The 20,000-nt window shown below is 43.1% G+C and overlaps 1 protein-coding gene across 1 annotated transcript in view; it reads right to left on the reverse strand.

Moving 5' to 3' along the window:
- Positions 1 to 7,526: 7,526 nt before the first annotated feature.
- The window catches only part of lamc3 (laminin, gamma 3), a 297,472-nt gene continuing 284,998 nt past the window's right edge, over positions 7,527 to 20,000 (reverse strand). Inside the window, 6 exon segments of the mRNA XM_061907982.1 lie at positions 7,527 to 8,508; positions 15,164 to 15,263; positions 15,326 to 15,466; positions 16,855 to 17,057; positions 17,124 to 17,226; positions 17,306 to 17,443. Coding sequence (XP_061763966.1) covers positions 8,246 to 8,508; positions 15,164 to 15,263; positions 15,326 to 15,466; positions 16,855 to 17,057; positions 17,124 to 17,226; positions 17,306 to 17,443 — 948 coding nt within the window. The 3' untranslated portion in view covers positions 7,527 to 8,245.

Raw genomic sequence — 20,000 nt, forward strand, 5'->3', positions numbered from 1 at the left:
CCAACCAACCAACCAACCAACCAACCAACCAACTAACTAACTAACTAACTAACTAACTAACTAACTAACTAACTGACTAACTAACTAACTAACTAACTAACTAACTAGCTAACTAACTAACTAAACAACACATTGACCAACTAGTCAACTCCCTGTTGCGCTGAATATTTGAGTGGAAGAATTTGTTGAGCTCCCCCTGGGAGGATGACGATGGGCAGATAAGGCACATTTCTCTTATCGGCGGAGGTGAAACGCCACATCTGTCAGTCTGTGTTATGACTCGCCTCCGTCTTTTGCCAAGCATGATGATATTTTTTCATGCCGGGGGGGGAATAAGACACGCCGTGTTTCATCTCACGCCGCCGCCGCGCTCGTGATGAACGCTTCGTCTCATTTACATTTCGAGGCGGGCGGTGCTGGGGGGGGAGGGCAGTTTCCTCTCGCGGTTCACGATGGAGGAGAACGTCAAAGTAACGACGGCGGCGGACAAACGCCTGCCATGACTCAGCGGGCGCTGCAGCTGCGGGCCCTCCTCGCCGTTAACGACCTGCCGAGGTCAGCGGCTTTTCACAGCGTGTCCACATTTGTTGTGGACTCGCCCGCGTCCCCTCTGGAAGTTTAAGAGGAATTAAGAGCTGGCAGGAATAATGTACAACAACTATTAATATATATATATATATATATATATATATATATATATATATATATATATATATATATATATATATATATATATATATATACATACATATATATATACATATATATATATATGTGTATATACATATATATATATATATATATGTATATATATATGTATATATATACATACATATATATACATATATATATATATACATATATATACATATATATATATATACACATATATATATATATATATATATATATATATATATCCATCCATCCATCCATTTTCTACCGCTTATTCCCTTTTGGGGTCGCGGGGGGCGCTGGCGCCTATCTCAGCTACAATCGGGCGGAAGGCAGGGTACACCCTGGACAAGTCGCCACCTCATATATATACATATACTTATATAAACATACATACATACATACATACATATATATATATATACGGTGGGGCAAAAAAGTATTTAGTCAGCCAGCGATCGTGCAAGTTCTCCCACTTAAAAAGATGACAGAGGTCTATAATTTTCATCATAGGTACACTTCAACTGTGTGAGACAGAATGTGAAAAAAAAATCCAGGAATTCTCATTGTAGGAATTTTAAAGAATTGATTTGTAAATTATGGTGGAAAATAAGTGGTCAACCATTCAAAGCTCTCACTGATGGAAGGAGGTTTTGGCTCAAAATCTCACGATACATGGCCCCATTCATTCTTTCCTTAACACGGATCAATAGTCCTGTCCCCTTAGCAGAAAAACAGCCCCAAAGCATGATTTTTCCACCCCCATGCTTCACAGTAGGTGTGGTGTTCTTGGGATGCAGCTCAGTATTCTTCTTCCTCCAAACACGACGAGTCGAGTTTATACCAAAAAGTTCTATTTTGGTGCCATCTGACCACATTAAATTCTCCCAACCTTCTGCAGTATCATCCATGTATCCATTTTGGTATAAACTCAAGTCGACGTGTTTCCGGGTGTTGTTGATAAATGGCTTTCGCTCTGCATAGTCAAGTTTTAACTTGCTCTTAAAGATGTAGCGACAAACTGTAGTTACTGACACTGTTTTTTTGAAGTGTTTCTTAGCTCATGTGGTGATATCCTTTACACACTGATGTCGCTTTTTGACGCAGTACCGCCTGAAAGAGCCAAGCTCCTTAATATCATCGTTTACATGCAGTGATTTCTCCAGATTCTCTCTACAGACCGTAGATGGTGAGATCCCTAAATTCCTCGCAATAGTTGATTGAGAAATGTTGTTTTTAAACTTTTGGACCGTTTGCACATTTGTTCACAAAGTGAGGACCCCTCGTCCCGTCCTTGTTTGGGGCGGCATAGCTCGGTTGGTAGAGCGGCCGTGCCAGCAACTTGAGGGTTGCAGGTTCAATTCCCGCTTCCCCCATCCTAGTCACTGCCGTTGCGTCCTTGGGCAAGACACTTTACCCACCTGCTCCCAGTGCCACCCACACTGGTTTAAATGTAACTTAGATATTGGGTCTCACTATGTAAACCGCTTTGAGTCACTAGAGAAAAGCGCTATATAAATATAATTTACTTCACTTCACTTGTTTGTGAACGACCGAGCATTTCACGGAAGCTTCTTTCATACCCAATCATGGCACCTCACCTGTTACCAATCAGCCTGTTCACCTGTGAGATGTTCCAAATAAGCGTTTGATGAGTTGATCAGTCTTTTTTTTGCCAATTGTGCCCGCTTTTTTGAAAAATGTTGCAGTCATCGAATTCCAAATGAGGTAATATTTGCTAAAAATAAAGTTTTCAAGTCTGAACGTTAAATATCTTGTCTTTGCAGTTTATTCAATTAAATATAAGTTTAAAAGTAATTTCAAAATATTGTTTTCTGTTTTTATTTGCAATTTACACAACGTGCCAACTTCACTGGTTTTGTAACCCGTACATCAGTTAAAAGTCGTTTTTTTGAGAAAAAGACACGATTTTAAGTGCGCCTTATAGTCCGATAAATACGGACAAAAGTCAGCGGCGCATTTTTCCACCGCTTCACTTCTTTTTGCGCTTGTATGGCCCTTTTAAAAACGTTCAACAAAGTCAATTCGTTTGTTCCAGGATGAAAAGGCATCCTTATAAAAGTCTTATTTAAGTCTTCAGGCGGTGTTTTTAAGCCACACTTTAAAAAAAATAATATCCGTGCCGTCACGACAGTGTAAAAAGAAGTTCAACACGACAAAAAGTTCAAATTCCCTGTTAAAAAAAACAAATGAAAAAAATAAAAAGGCAAACCGGGGCGTTTCTTGTTTGTCGGTATTACGAGGAAACAAAGCCGAGCCAGAGGAGCTGACAGCGCCACGCGGCAATAAAACGCTGACGCGGGTATTTGCATATGCTTACATGATTTCAAAGGGCGAGGCAGACAATAAACACACAACCTGTTTTGTCCCCCCCAACCCCCCCAAAAAAATAAAACGCTGTCATCTCTGGCATGTTTGGAACCGCTGTGACATTTATCTCCACTTGCGCCGCTACCAGACACTTTTTAATCCGCGCCACGCCGCACGCCACCGTAAGATGACGGCGTCTTTCTTCCTCTTTTCCTTGAAGAGACGAAACTGTGTTTTTAAAGAGGGTGGGCTCTTTGAAAGGATGCCGACTCTTTTTCCCGTCAAATAACTGCGGCGCTGCAAACGTTCACAATTTTGAACAAAAAAATAGGGAAATATTTCATGCCATTCATCCATCTTTTTCCACTTATCTGAAGTCGGGTCACGGGGGCAGCAGCCTAAGCAGGGAACCCCAGACTTCCCTATCCCCAGTCACTTCGTCCAGCTCTTTCCGGGAGATCCTGAGAGGTTCCCAGGCCAACCTGGAGACATAGTCTTCCCAACGTGTCCTGGGTCTTCCCAATGGCCTCCTACCGGTTGGACGTACCCTAAACACCTCCCTCGGGAAGCATCCTGACCAGATGCCCGAACCACCTCATCTGGCCCCTCTCCATGTGGAAGAGTTTGAGCTCCTCCCGGATGACAGAGCCTCTCACCCTTTCTCTGAGGGAGAAACCCGCCACCCGGTGGATGAAACTCATTTCGGCCGCTTGTACCCGTGATCTTGTCCTTCGCTCCTAACCCAAAGCTCATGACCATATGTGAGGATGGAAACGTAGATCGACCGGTAAATTGAGAGCTTTGCCTTCCGGCTCAGCTCCTTCTTCACCACAACAGATCGATACAGAGTCCGCAATACTGCAGACATAGTCTTCCCAATGTGTCCTGGGTCTTCCCCGTGACCTCCTACCGGTCGGACGTACCCTAAACACCTCCCTCGGGAGGCGTTCGGGTGGCATCCTGACCAGATGCCCGAACCACCTCATCTGGTTCCTCTCCATGTGGAGGAGTTTGAGCTCCTCCCGGATGACAGAGCCTCTCGCCCTTTCTCTAAGGGAGAAACCCGCCACCCGGCGGAGGAAACTCATTTCGGCTGCTTGTAGCCGTGATCTTGTCCTTCGGTCCTAACCCAAGGCTCATGACCATATGTGAGGATGGGAATGTAGATCGACCGGTAAATCGAGAGCTTTGCCTTCCGGCTCAGCTCCTTCTTCACCACAACGGCTCGATATAGAGTCCTCAATACTGAAGACATAGTCTTCCCAACGTGTCCTGGGTCTTCCCCGTGGCCTCCTACCGGTTGGACGTACACTAAACACCTCCCTCGGGAGGCGTTCGGGTGGCATCCTGACCAGATGCCCGAACCACCTCATCTGGTTCCTCTCCATGTGGAGGAGCAACAGCTTTACTTTGAGCTTCTCCCGGAGGACAGAGCTTCTCACCCTATCTCTAAGGGAGAGCCCCGCCACCCGGCGGAGGAAACTCATTAACCCGTGATCTTGTCCTTTCGGTCCTAACCCAAAGCTCATGACCATAGGTGAAGATGGGAACATAGATCAACTGGTAAATTGAGCCCTTTGCCTTCCGGCTCAGCTCCTCCTTCACCACAACGGATCGATACGGCGTCCGCAATACTGAAGACGCCACACCGATCTCAACATCCACTCTTCCCTCACTCGTGAACAAGACTCTCGAGGTACTTGAACTCCTCCACTTGGGGGCAGAGTCTACACCCCAACCCGGAGACGGCACTCCACCCTTTTCCGGGGCGAGAACCACGGACTCGGACTTGGAGGTGCTGATTCCCATCCCAGTCGCTTCACACTCGGCTGCGAACCCGTTCCAGTCTTTCCTACCCTGTCTTTGGAATTTGACCTTTTGAACGAATCTACAGTTATGCTCATAAGGCTCCATACCCTGGAAGAATTGTATGATTTATTGGGCACTCTTCAGAGAATATGAATGATAACAGTTGTGTGTTATCATTCATATTCACTTGAAGAAAAAAATGGGCTGCATGGTCGAGTCGCCAAGAAGAAAGCCGTCACTTCGAGTGACTTTGTTCCAGAAGTTTTGAGGCTTGTTTCTGTGCTGTTTGGCGTTGACGTAAGCGTGATACTTTAGTGACATTTGCGCGGAAATGCCTTTCTTCTGGCGACTCGACCATGCAGCCCATTTTTTTATTCAAGTGCATTTCGAAACAGCCACACCACAATTTCACCGGGGTCATTTGGGTACTTTCTTTTGTCATTTTTATTTAAAAAGAGTAAACACAGTTGGGGGGGGGGGGGTGCTAGAGCCTATGAGGGTCCGTCAGGATTCAGAATTTCAGAATTACCTGTTACATACACTACTGAAATGCTCTCATGTACACAACTAAATGTTTTTCTCTCACACACACTACTGAAAAACTCTTATACACACTACTGAAACACTTTTATGCACACTACTGAAATGCTCTCACATACACAACTGAAATGTGTTTCTCTCACACACACTACCGAAACATTCATTTACACACTACTAAAACACTCATAACTACTGAAACACTCTTATACACACTCCTGAAATGCTCTCACGTACACAACTGAAATGTTTTCCTCACACACACTACCGAAACATTCTTATACACATTACTGAAATATTCTTATACACACTACTGAAACACTCTTATCCACACTCCTGAAATGCTCTCACATACACAACTGAAATGTTTTTCTCTCACGCACACTACTGAAACACTCTTATACACACTCCTTAAATGTTCTCACGTACCCAATTAAAATGTTTTCCTCTCACACACACAACTGAAACACTCTTATACACACTACTGAAACACTCTTGTGCACACTACTGAAATGCTCTCACATACACAATTGAAATGTTTTTCCCTCACGCACACTACCGAAACATTCTTATAGACACTACTGAAACATTCGTATACACACTACTGAAACACTCTTATACACACTACTGAAATGCTCTCACATACACAACTGAAATGTGTTTCTCTCACACACACTACCGAAACATTCTTATACAAACTACTGAAATATTCTTATACACACTACTGAAACACTCCTATACACACTCCTGAAATGCTCTCACATACACAACTGAAATGTTTTTCTCTCACGCACACTACTGAGACACTCTTATACACACTAGTGAAACACTCTTATACACACTCCTGAAATGCTGTCACGTACACAACTGAAATGTTTTCCTCTCACACACACAACTGAAACACTCTTATACACACTCCTGAAATGCTCTCACATACACAACTGAAATGTTTTTCTCTCACGCACACTACCGAAACATTCTTATACACACTACTGAAGCATTCTTATACACACTACTGAAACACTCTTATACACACTCCTGAAATGCTCTCACATACACAACTGAAATGTTTTTCTCTCATGCACACTACTGAAACACTCTTATACACACTACTGAAACACTCTTATACACACTCCAGAAATGCTCTCACATACACAACTGAAATGTTTTTCTCACACACACACAACAAACACTCTTATACACACTACTGAAACACTCTTATACACACTACTGAAATGCTCTCACACACACAACTGAAATGTTTTTCTCTCACACACACTACCGAAACATTCTTATACACACTACTAAAACATTCTCATACACACTACTGAAACATTCTTATACACACTACTGAAACATTCTTATACCCACTCCTGAATTGCTCTCACACACACAACTGAAATGTTTTTCTCTCACGCACACGACTGAAACACTCTTATACACACTCCTGAAATGCTCTCACATACACAACTGAAATGTTTTTCTCTCACGCACACTACTGAAACACTCTTATACACACTACTGAAACACTCTTACACACACTACTGATATGCTGGACTAGTCACTTCAATCATGGATTGGTTGTTCATTATCACCACGTGGTAGTGTGTCTCCTATGCCTACGCGTTGTGTGTTGTTTGCTGTGTGATGTTGCCTCTTCCTGGTTGTTGCTTTCATCAGTAAAAAATCACTTCCAGGATTGAGCTTGCTGTGCTTCTGATGCGGTCTTGTTGACGTACAACCACACCAAAAGTAGCCTGACGCGTAACATCAAACGCGTCGATAACGACGACGTATGGTAAAGTGGAGTGGAAGAAATGTCAAAAGATGAAGCTAATCGTTTTAATGATTGTGGAGGGACGCGTGGTCGGCGCGCTTCCTGCGAAAGGGGGTGTGTATTGCCCGGCTTTGAAGCTCATCTGACAGGTGAGTAGATTGCCCAGCTGGAATGTAATCCAAACACCTGTCTCCTTTATCAGCAGCGTCCGAGGCCATGAGAGTGGGGTGGAGAGCAGAGAGAAACGGACACACAAGCGAGAAGGAGGCTGCTGGCGAGACAACCCTGGAAATTAAAAACATTTTGATAAAATAAAGACTTGTGTAACCCTGTATCTTAGGCTCACGGGGATTCTGTCGGTCCCAGGGTAACCCACCCCACAAAGAGACTTCTACAATGAAATTCAAATTTTACTTTAATCAATATCTGAGCAGCATCTCCTCATCCGGAAATGTGTCCCGTGGAAAACCGTCCGACCGAAACTCTCTAATAACTAAAGTTCCTCGGGTGAATAATGTGAAATCACCACACCGGTATGTTTTAGTGCTTTCATGGCGAGTTTACTGAGTTTACTAGTTCAGTAGGCCTTTAAGGATTATATTCCGGAAAATGCGGTAAATAGAATGAATTTGATTACTGGTTCCGATTAAAAGTGAGGTTGTCAATAGAGCTCGGAGGAAGTGGAATGACTCACAATGAAACGTCTTTCCATGTTCGGTGACGGTGACAACATTGCGAGCGTCATAAAGTGTGACACGCGCACGGAACAGAGATGGGTGTTGTCGAGGTCCACAGCACTAATTGTCAATTAAAGCCTGTTGATGAAAAGCAGCTGGAGTGGAAAGCAGACATCCAAATTAGCCTCATGCTGGAACACAAAATAAACCAAGGTTTATTACTGTTTCAATACTGGACTATGGAATCTGTGGCTCACAGGCGGGGGAAATCAGAGCTGCGAGACATGAGCGTTCCCAAGAGGCAACGACTCAGGAATCGTACCTGCGGGCAAAGAGGAGACAACCACATGGCAGGACGGTGGGTGGGGTACGGGGCGGTGGGGGGATGGGGGGAGCAGGCTCCTTTCGGAAGACTCTCCAGTGCGGTGGGGTCCGGAACCTAGCTTCGTCCCGCTCCGCCGGCCTGCGGGCAAGACCGGGGCAGGTTTAAGGAGATGTCCCTGAGACTGTCCCTCTCCTCCAGCATCTCCTGCATGTCCTGGTCCAGCAGGGACAGCCGGCTCCGCTGCTCCCTGGCGGCCGAGCGCAGCTTGTGGATCTTGGCGCCCAGCGCTGGGCTCTCCACGCTGCCGCGGAGCGCGCTCAGGCGCCGCGCCGTCTCGTTCAGGATGCGGTCAAAACGCTCCAGCGGGACGCCCCCGTCTGGACGACACAAGAAGTACACTCGTAATGACTCCAGACAGGCTTTATTACTCTTTGAAGGGAGCCGGATCTTTCAAAGAGTCGTTTAAATATTCAAACATACATCAAACCATCAATTTTCTACCACTTGTCCCTTTTTGGGTCGCTGGAGCCTATCCCAACTCGTTCAGTCCCTGGACAAGTCGCCACCTCAGTTTTTTAAAAATCAAGGAAACAATCACTAATTAAAGCTGCAAGCAGCGATGGACGGGACCGACTTTTGCTGGTGTTTCCTGCCTTTACCCAGACAACATATCTTTACCAGCACATTACCTACCTTCCCTGTATCCTGGAGTCAAACTGGTGCCTCCTTCTTTCGCCCAGTCAACATATCTTTACCCGCACCTTCTCTGCATTGTGTGGTCACGCTGGTGCTTCCTGCTTTTAAGCGGCCATCTTGAGATGGCAGCAGCGCAGCAGCATCGGCGTAGCCGTTCTTTGAAGGCTCGTAAAATCAAAACCGGAGCAGTTCGAAAAACTCTTTCCGCAACGTTTAATCAGAAGGGTTCATTCTCTTTCCTGTGCGAGTTTGAAGCCGACACAACAAATGTGCTCAGAGGAGATAATGTTTGAAAAAACGTGACGCGCTTTTACAAAACTTTTGTTTTGAAGGGGTGATTGCCAACTTTTTGTTGATTTTTGCTGAAGGATGTAAATGAATAAAATATAGGTCTAAGTGAGACCCACATAGAGGTTTTTGTTTCATTTCTTTACAAAATTTCTACCGGAAGTTACAAGCAGTGTTGTCTGTATTTTCTTCCTAGGAGCAGTTTTGTCTGTGTTTTATTCCTAGGCGGCAGTAGAGCACTATTTTGAGTTTTGGAGTTTGTTTTTTTATTAGATCGCAATTTTCACCAGTGCTGATGTGTGTGTCGAGTTTAGTGAGTTTTTAAGAATTTTAAGGGGGTCAAATAATAGCTCAAAGAGGCAAACATGACATTTTTTTAGGAACTTTTGTTTTGAAGGGTTTTTTGCCAACTTCCTGATGATTTTTGCTGAAGAAAATCAGCATATAAAATCTAGGTCTAAGTCAGACCTACATAGAGGTTTTTGTTTCTTGTCTCTACGACATTCGTAACGGAAGTTACAAGCAGTTTTATCTGTGTTTTTTCCTAGGGGGTGCTGGAGCGCAATTTTGAGTTTTGGGTTTTGGTTTTTGGATTTTTGCCAGTCCTGATGTGTGTGTAAAATCTGGTGAGTTTTGAAAATGTTAAAGGGGGTCAAATTACAGCTAAAAGAGGTGGCGATATAATAATAATAAAACCTTAGAAATAAAATAGGGTCCTCTGTCCCAAAGAGACATTCAGTCCCTAATAACAGTTATTTATACCAGTGATTCTCAAACTGAGAGTGCATCCGGCAGTGGAGGCTCCTCGATGGGGTCTTGGGGCACTAGGAGGTCAACCCCTTTACTACTGGTACCCCAGGTGGCGCTTGGCAAAGGCCTAGAACCTGACTGCCCCCCAGCCAGGGATACGGTGAAGACTTCATCGGCAGAGTAGATGGTAGATTTTAAGAACTACCGCAACGGCTGCGATGGCGGAAGAAGGCTGCACCAGAAAAGGGTCCCCAGTCGTCTTGGACTCCGTGCCACTGGACCCTGACCCGATTCTTTCAAGGATCGTGTGGTGACTGACTGTGCACCAGTCTCCCCACGCTAAACAAAGTCACACACAGGAATCCTCCATAAAGGGATACACCCCTACCAGGAGGATCGTCATACTCGTTTCGAGTGACCACCGATTATTACAACTATTGGCACACTAACTCCCTCTAGTGGTACGCCGAGGAATCACTTCATTAAAGTGTTTGGGTTTTCATACAAGTATTACTATAGTGTGCGTACAACAGCACCTATTTGCAGACCTTATCTGCCGTTTTGTCTCGCAATATTATGCAAAACCGACTTTTCTTACCTTCAGGTACCTGCTGATGTGTAGTTGGGATCTGCATAAGTACTGAAAATTTGCACGCATCCACTTTTGTAGTCCGTGTCGACACTGTAGTTGATAAGCTTAAGAGGCATTCATCCTCCAATGTTGCTAATTCTAATATAAAGTAGTGTAAAGTTCTGACTTATATCTGTCAGTAAACTCACCATGAAAGCGCTAAAACATACCAGTGTAGTGAGATTAAATTATTCACCAGAGGAACTTTAGTTATTAACGGACAGTTTTTCACGGGACACAATACCGGCGTTGAGTGAGCCACGGATGCTGCCCCGTTATTGACTTAAGTAAAATATTTATGTCGATAAAACAGTTAGCTTTATATCTAGCTTTATACCATCCATCCATCTATTTTTACCTCGTATTTTCCGGACCATAGGGCGCACCGGATTATAAGGCGCACTGCCGATAAATAGTCTAGTTAGGGACCGAATGTCCCTTTGGGACAGAGGACCCTAATGTATTTCTAAGGTTTTATTATTATTATACCGCCGCCTCTTTGAGCTGTAATTTGACCCCCTTAACATGCTTCAAAACTCACCAAATTTTACACACACATCAGGACTGGCAGAAATTGCCATATAATAAAAAACCAAACCCCAAAATTCAAATGTGCGCTCTAGCGCCCCCTAGCAAAATACACAGACCAAACTGCTTGTAACCTCTGTTAGGAATGTCGTAGAGACATGAAACAAAAACTTCTATGTAGGTCTGATTTAGACCTACATTTCACAAATAAAATCCTTCAGCAAAAATCAACAGGAAGTTGGCAATTACCCCTTCAAAATAAAAGTTTCCTAAAATATGTAATTTTTGCCTCTTTGAGCTGTAATTTGACCCCCTTAAAATGCTTCAAAACTCACCAAACTGGACACACACATCAGGACTGGGGAAAATTGCGATCTAATAAAAAACCAAACCTCAAAACTTAAAATTGCGCTCTAGCGCCCTCCTAGGAAGAAAACACAGACAACACTGCTTGTAACTTCCGGTAGGAATGTCGTAGGGACATGAAACAAAAACCTCTATGTAGGTCTCACTTAGACCAACTGTTACGGCTACTCTTGCGTTCCAAAAAGGTTTCAAAAAAATTAAAATAGAGTTAGCAGAGTAGCCTTGAGGAGGAAGTTCATGACGCACTCAATAAGTTTATTTTTGATTATATAGAAAGTCAACCACGGTGAATATGTTTTGTTTGTGAAAATAAATTAACATTTTCAATCTAGAAATATTTTCGCGAGTGCTTATTCAAGAATTTAGTGCGTCATAAACCTCCTCCTCAAGGCTACTCTACAATCTTTATTTTTATTTTTTAGAAACTTGTTGGAACAACAGAGTAGCCGTGACACCTACATTTAATTAATTGACATCCTTCAGCAAAAATCATCAGGAAGTTGGCAATTACCCCTTCAAAACAAAAGTTTTGTAAAAACCCGTCACCTATTTTCAAACATTATCTCCTCTGAGCACGTTTGTTGTGTCGGCTTCAAATTCGCACAGGAAGCCGATTAAAAGTTGCGGAAAGAGTATCTCTAACTGCTCCGGGTTTGATTTTACGAGCCTTCAAAGAACGGCTGCGCCAATGCTGCTGCACTGCTGCCGCCTCAAGATGGCCGCTTAAAAGCAGGAAGCACCAGCGTGACCACACAATGCAGAGAAGGTAGGTACTGTGCGGGTAAAGATATGTTAACTGGGTGAAAGAAGGAGGCACCAGTTTGACTCCAGGATACAGAGAAGGTAGGTAATGTACAGGTAAAGATATGTTGTCTGGGTGATGGCAGGATGCACCAGCGTGTATGGGTGAAAGAAAGAAGCACCAGTGTGACCCCAGGATGCAGGGAAGGTAGGTAATGTGCAGGTAAAGATATGTTGAATGGGTAAAGGCACGAAACACCAGCAAAAGTCGGTCCTGTCCATTGCTGCTTGCAGCTTTATTTTAATATGTTTTCATGTATAAGGCGCACCAGATTATAAGGCGCATTAAAGGAGTTATATTATTATTAATTTTTTCTAAATTGAATACCCTTCCTTGTGGTCTACATAACATGTAATGGTGGTTATTTGGTCAAAATGTTGCATAGAAGATGTTTGACTTCGCTTTCATGGCTTTAATAACTAAAGTCCCTTGGGTGAATAATTAAAACTCACTACACCGGTATGTTTTAGCGCTTTCATGGCGAGTTTACTGACAGATATAAGTAAGAACTTTACACTACTTTATATTAGAAATGGCAACAGCGGAGGATGTATGTCCCATAGCAAGAAAATAGAGAAAAAGAATAAGTTTATCGACTATGGGGTCGGCATGGACTACAAAGGCGGACTTGCGCAATTTTTCAGGATTCATGCAGATCCCAAATACAGAATCAGCAGGTACCAGAAGGTAAGAAAAGTAGCTTTTGCATAATATTGCGAAACAAAACGCCAGATGATATGTCTTACCTTATACACACACCATAATAATACTCCTACGTTGAAGCACCAAAAATCCATCAAGCGGTGCAACTTTATTACTTACCAAAGTCGTAAAAAAACATTTTGATCGACTTTCGAGCGCCGTGTGCAATGTTGTATATTTTCAATGGAACATATAATATTGTTGGTGTTGTTTACTAGAGTCATATTGCCAACATCGTGCAGTCTACACGCATCTTTTATGTTTGACTGCCATCTACTGGTCACTCTTATCGTTACACCATGAAACAAAATTGCTTCGAGGTCGGTAAGCACAACCGGAATTATCCCGTACATCAGGCGCAATGAGTTATAAGGCACACTGTTGAGTTTCGAGACAAAAAGAAGGATTTTAGGTGCGCCTTATAGTCCGGAAAATACAGTATATACATTCTATTCGTGTTTGTTTAAAATAGAAATTATTCCTTTTAATGACTTATTTTCTAGTCCAGTTTCCACACGTGCAGAGTGGGAAATCGCAGACGCTAAATTTGAATCTGCATTAAAAAAACTGGGAATACGTGTAATGTTGTATATTTTCAATGGAACATATAAAATGTTGGTGTTGTTTACTTGAGTCATACTGCAGTCGACACCTATCTCATATGTGTGACTCCTATCTACTGGTCACACTTATAAATACACCATGTACCGAATAAAATTGCTTCGAGGTCGGTAAGCACAACCACAATCATTCCAACGATGGCGTCGGCACGGACTACAAAGGCGGACTCACGCGATTTTTCAGCACTTATGCAGATCCCAAATACAGATCAGCAGGTACCAGAAGGTAAGAAAATGTTCTTTTGTATAATATTGCGAAACAAAACGCCAGATAATATGTCTTACCTTATACACACACCATAATAATACTCCTATGTTTAATTCGCCGACAATCCAACAAGCGGTGCGGCTTCATAGCTTACCAAAGTCGTACTAAAACATTTTGATCGACTTTCGAGCACCATGTGTGATGTTCGATATTTTCAATGGAACACATAATTTTGGTGTTGTTTACTTGACTCATATTGCCATCATAGTGCAGTCTGCACCTATCTCTTATGTTTGACTGTCATCTACTGGTCACACTTATCATTACAGTATGTACCAAATAAAATTGCTTCGAGGTCGGTATGCACAACCAGAATTATTCCGTACATTCCGGGTTATAAGGCGCACTGTCAAGTTTTGAGAAAAAAAAGGATATTAAGTGCGCCTTATAGTCGAAATACGGTATACAAATTTTAATTTTGTTTATTTAAAAAAAAAAAAGTTAATCCTTTTAATGACTTATTTTCTAGTCCAGTTGCCACACGTGCAGAGTGGAAAATCACAGACGCTGAATTTGAATCTGTATTAAAAAACTGGTAATACGTGTAATGTTGTATATTTTCAATGGAACATATAAAATGTTGGTGTTTACTTGAGTCATATTGCAGTCGACACCTATCTCATATGTGTGACTCCCATCTACTGGTCACACTTATAAATACACCATGTACCAAAAAAACATTGCTTCGAGGTCGGTAAGCACAACCACAATTATTCCGACTACTGCGTCCCCACGGACTACAAAGGCGGACTCGCGCAAATTTTCAGCACTTATGCAGATCCTAACTACAGATCAGCAGTAACAGAAGGTAACAAAATAAGCTTTTGCATAATATTGCGAAACAAAACGCCATATAATATGTCTTACCACACACCATAATAATACTCCTATGTTTAATCCGCTGACAATCCATCAAGCGGTGCGGCTTCATAGCTTACCAAAGTCGTACTAAAACATTTTGATTGATTTTTGAAAGCCATAGGTAATTGTTTATATTTTCAATGGAACATATACAATGTTGGTGTTTTTTACTTGAGTCATATTGCAGTCCACACATATCTCTTATGTGTGACTGCCATCTATTGGTCACACTTATCATTAAACCATGTATCGAATAAAATTGCTACGAGGTCCGTAAGCACAACCACAAGTATGTTGGTGTCGGTACGGACTACAAAGGCGGACTCACACATTTTTTCAGCACTTATGCAGATCCCAAATACAGATCAGGTAACAAAAATTAGCTTTTTCATAATATTGCAAAATAAAACGCCAAACGCATACTGGGAATTTTAGTGAATGAACGAACGTCAAACGAGGCCTTAAAATGTGTCCTTCAAGCCCTAATGAAGGAATCAAACAACGTCAATTTATATTTTACCGATTTTGCCGATGAGCTCCGTCAGGGTGAGAGAGTACGCCTCCAACTGCCGCCGGGCCGCCTCCATGTCCTCCCTCGCGCCGGCCAGTGAGGGCGCCGTCTGTGGACGTGAGAAGGCAGTCACAAGGGGTGGAGAAGCACCAGCTTTGTGTTTCGACGTACCTCGGTGGGAACGAGGGAGCCGGCGCCCTCGGCGAGTGCCGCCTGCTCGGCCAGACGCTGCACGGCCGACTGCAGGTTGGAGCCCAGGTGAGCGCAGGCCGTCCTGGTGTGCTTGGCCTGCGTCAGCACACCTTTGGATTCCTGGACACACCACCACAGATGTCAACACACTTTTTCGGACTATAAGGCGCACTTAAAATCCTTTCATTTTCTTAGAACCTAAAGAACGGCATCATTCTGGTTGTGCTTACCGACCGCGAACCCGTTTTATTTGGTACATGGTGTAATGTTAAGTGTGACCAGTAGATGGCAGTCACACATAATAGAAACATGCAAACTGCGATATGATGGCAGTCACACATAAGAGATACGTGTAAACTGCAATATGATGGCAGTCACACATAAGAGATATATGTAAAGTGCAATATGATGGCAGTCACACATAAGAGATATGTGTAAAGTGCAATATGATGGCAGTCACAGATAAGAGATATGTGTAAACTGCAATATGATGGCAGTCACACATAGGAGATATGTGTAAACTGCAATATGATGGCCGTCACACTTAAGAGATATGTGTAAACTGCAATATGATGGCAGTCACACATAAGGGATACATGTAAACTGCAATATGATGGAAGTCACACATAGGAGATACGTGTAGACTGCAATGTGATGGCAGTCACACATAAGAGATACGTGTAAACTGTGATATGATGGCAATCACACATAAGAAATATGTGTAAAGTGCGATATGATGGCAGTCACATATAAGAGATACATATAAACTGCAATATGATGGCAGTCACATATAAGAGATACATGTAAACTGCAATATGATGGCAGTCACACATAAGAGATACGTGTAAACTGCAATATGATGGAAGTCACACATAGGAGATACGTGTAGACTGCAATATGATAGCAGTCACACATAAGAGATATGTGTAGACTGCGATATGATGGCAGTCACACATAAGAAATACGTGTAAAGTGCAATATGATGGCGGTCACACATGAGAGATACGTGTAAACTGCAATATGATGGCAGTCACATATAAGAGATACATGTAAACGGCAATATGATGGCAGTCACACATAAGAGATACATGTAAACTGCAATATGATGGCAGTCACACATAAGAGATACATGTAAACTGCAATATGATGGAAGTCACATATAAGAGATACGTGTAGACTGCAATATGATAGCAGTCACACATAAGAGATATGTGTAGACTGCGATATGATGGCAGTCACACATAAGAAATACGTGTAAAGTGCAATATGATGGCGGTCACACATGAGAGATACATGTAAACTGCAATATGATGGCAGTCACACATAAGAGATACGTGTAAACTGCGATACCATTCCTTTTTCTTACCTTCTGAAAACCTTAACAGCACAATAAAACGTCATAACCTATTTTGGTAACTGGTAATACACATGTGTTCAGAGGCAAGGATGGAAGACTGGAATGTTTAAACAGGTTTTCAGGCAGTCCCAATACTGTCCGAGTTTCTTACCTGAGCCACAATATTTGCGGTGCGTTCCGCTTCCCTGGAGACGTTCCTGGCCAGGCTGGAGTTTTCCAGAGCGGGTTCCAGTATGCTTTCAATCTCAGAGATCCTTTTGGTGACCACAGCTAGAACTTTGTCCTTCAGGGGCCTCTCCTTCTTCATGGCAGCTTTGGTCTGGGCCTGCCGATGGGGCCACTCCCGCACCATGTCTGATTGGAATCCATTACGATCAGTTTTTATTACACGAAAAAAAAAAAAAAATCACACAGACTCACTGTCTAGATCTCTGTGCAGGGTGATGGCTTCGGACTCCACCTCCTTCCCGGCAACCACCGAGGTCAAAGCCAGGACTTTGGCCCCCTGAGCACGAGCTTGCAGCTGCCATGCCAACACACAATGGAATTAGAATGCTACCTACGGCACAGCTAGCGCTTCATTATCAACGTTGTGACGTCACCTCGGCGACGTCGACCAAAGACTCCTTTTTCTCATTAAAGGAGTCAACGAGAGGTCGCGCGTCGCTTCTAATCTTGCCGATGACAGCGTCTTGGGACCGAACGTGCTGATCCAGTTCTTGGGTCTTTTGCAGAAGAGACTAAAACAGGTGGGAGGACACCTGGACATGTTTATATCCAACAGCAGCACAATGAAAAGTCATTCAGCTCAAAGTTGTGGCCAAATTATTTTCTGCATTTGACCCATCATCCTTGATCACCCCCTGGGAGGTGAGGGGAGTAGTGAGCAGCAGCAGTGCCTGTGCCCGGGAATCATTTTTGGTGATTTAACCCCCAATTCACTCAGTTAGCCAAGAAAATCCATAAATTACCCAAACTGTTTTATAAGCCGCAGAGGTCAAAGCGTTGGGGTAAAATAAAAGTAGCGGCTTACAGTTCCGAAAATACAGTATTTAAAAAAAGTTGAAGTACCAATGATAGTCACACACACACACACACACACACACACTAGGTGTGGTGAAATTTGTCCTCTGCATTTGACTCATCGCCTTGTTCACCCCCTGGGAGGTGAGGGGAGCAGTGAGCAGCAGTGGTGGCAGCGCCCGGGAATCATTTTTGCTGATTTAACCCCCAATTCATTCAGTTAGCCAAGAAAATCCATCAATTACCCAAACTGTTTTATAAGCCGCAGAGGTCAAAGCGTTGGAAAAATATTAGTAGCGGCTTTTAGTCCTGAAAATACAGTTTAAAAAAAAGTATAAGTACCAATGATAGTCACACACACACACACACACACTAAGTGTGGTAAAATGTGTCCTCTGCATTTGACTCATCCCCTTGTTCATCCCCTGGAAGGTGAGGGGAGCAGTGAGCGGCAGCGGTGGCCACGTCCGTGAATACTTTTTGGTGATTAACCCCCCAATTCATTCAGTTAGCCAAGGAAATCCATAAATTACCCAAACTGTTTTATAAGCCGCAGATGTCAAAGCGTTGGTAAATAAAAGTAGCGGCTTTTAGTCCCGAAAATACAGTATTTAAAAAAAATATAAGTACCAATGATAGTCACACACACACACTAGGTGTGGTGAAATTTGTCCTCTGCATTTGACTCATCCCCTTGTTCACCCCCTGGGAGGTGAGGGGAGCAGTGAGCAGCAGCGGTGGCCACGCCCGGGAATAATTTTTGGGTGATTTAACCCCAAATTCCAACCCTTGATGCTGAGTGCCAAGTAGGGAGGTAACGGGTTAAATTTTTTATAGTCTTTGGTAAGACTCGGCCGGGGTTTGAACTCACGACCTGCCCATCTCAGGGCGGACGCTCTAACCACAAGGCCACTGAATTCATAATTTAAGGGCTTGTCAATACATTTTTATCGTAAATAATAATTAACTCTTTCGGACTATTAGCCTTTACTTTTTCCCCCATGCGCTTTAAACCCTGCTGCTTATAAAACGGTGCGGATAATTTATATATTTTTCTTGCCTGATGGCCATAATGCAAAAAGTTACGAAAACAAACAAACAAAAAAGGCGTGCTATAATTTGTTATCTCTTAGACAGGTTCCGTTTAGTGCATTGAACCGGAAGTACTATTACCAGAAAACACTCAGTGTAAACAAAATTGTACAATCACATTGAACACGGAATAATACATTCTTAAAATGAAGGTGCAAAAAATGAGGAATAAGAATAAAATGCTTAATAGTGTGTAAAAAAATAGTGCAAAGTGTGAAAATGTAAAAAAAAAAACAGAGAATGGAGGGAGATGCCTGCAGGAGCAAAGGTCACCGCCTCTGTCCATGGTGCTGAGGACGGAGCACCATCAGACGGGGACGTGGCAGTGCTGACGGCGAGACACAGCTGGCAGGTGATTACATTTCACAGGTGATACGTGTTAATCTAATCATCTGTTGTCTTTAACAGTAAGCGGGCGGGAGCAGGAAGAGGAGAGAGGATACGGACGTGACTGAAAATGTCACGTTCAGTGAAAAAAAAGACGTAGATAAAAAAAAACTATGTGCGTTAAAACTTTGTTAAAACGGCACGCATAGAGAAACCTGAGAATAATTATTTTTTGCAGGTTCAGTGCCGAGAAGTTGCAGCTGTGCTCTAAAGGGTGCAAATTTACAGACCACATTGGTCCGACTACAGTCTGTTTTAGGCTTGTACGGTATACCGGTATTAGATTAGTACCGCATTACCAATTAACGCGGTACTTGTAAGACTCCACTGTGTAGGATGGGAAGCGACATGAAGGTGTCGGTTTCTTTGACGTATTGTAATCCACAGGAACATTTTTGTCTTGACCCGAGATCTACAAAGCGGAGAGGAGGCAGGGCCTGACCCCCTTCTTTAAACGGTTTTACGACCTTTTCTTTGAACTGTTTTGTAGCCAAAGGCGATGACTGTTTACGACCCCCCTCCCTTAGAAACAGCTGTTGCCATGTAATCAGGGTAAATCCAAATTAAAGAGGAAGCGTGCAATCTTTTGTCGGAGCGTGGGACGACACTGTACGGGGGTACAGTGCGTAGATTCCTAATGTAGCCTTAGCTTGACGCTCCTCTACTTTCTCCTACTACTCTTCGTTTCGTATTATTTACTTGTGAAGTTAATAATTCAAAAACGTAAAACAATAACGATGTGGGAATAAACGAATGACCAAATAAAGAACGTTTGTTACAGTAACGAATAGTTGG

Source organism: Nerophis ophidion, linkage group LG08, assembly GCF_033978795.1.
Source record: "Nerophis ophidion isolate RoL-2023_Sa linkage group LG08, RoL_Noph_v1.0, whole genome shotgun sequence".
In the NCBI taxonomy this organism is placed as follows: domain Eukaryota; kingdom Metazoa; phylum Chordata; class Actinopteri; order Syngnathiformes; family Syngnathidae; genus Nerophis; species Nerophis ophidion.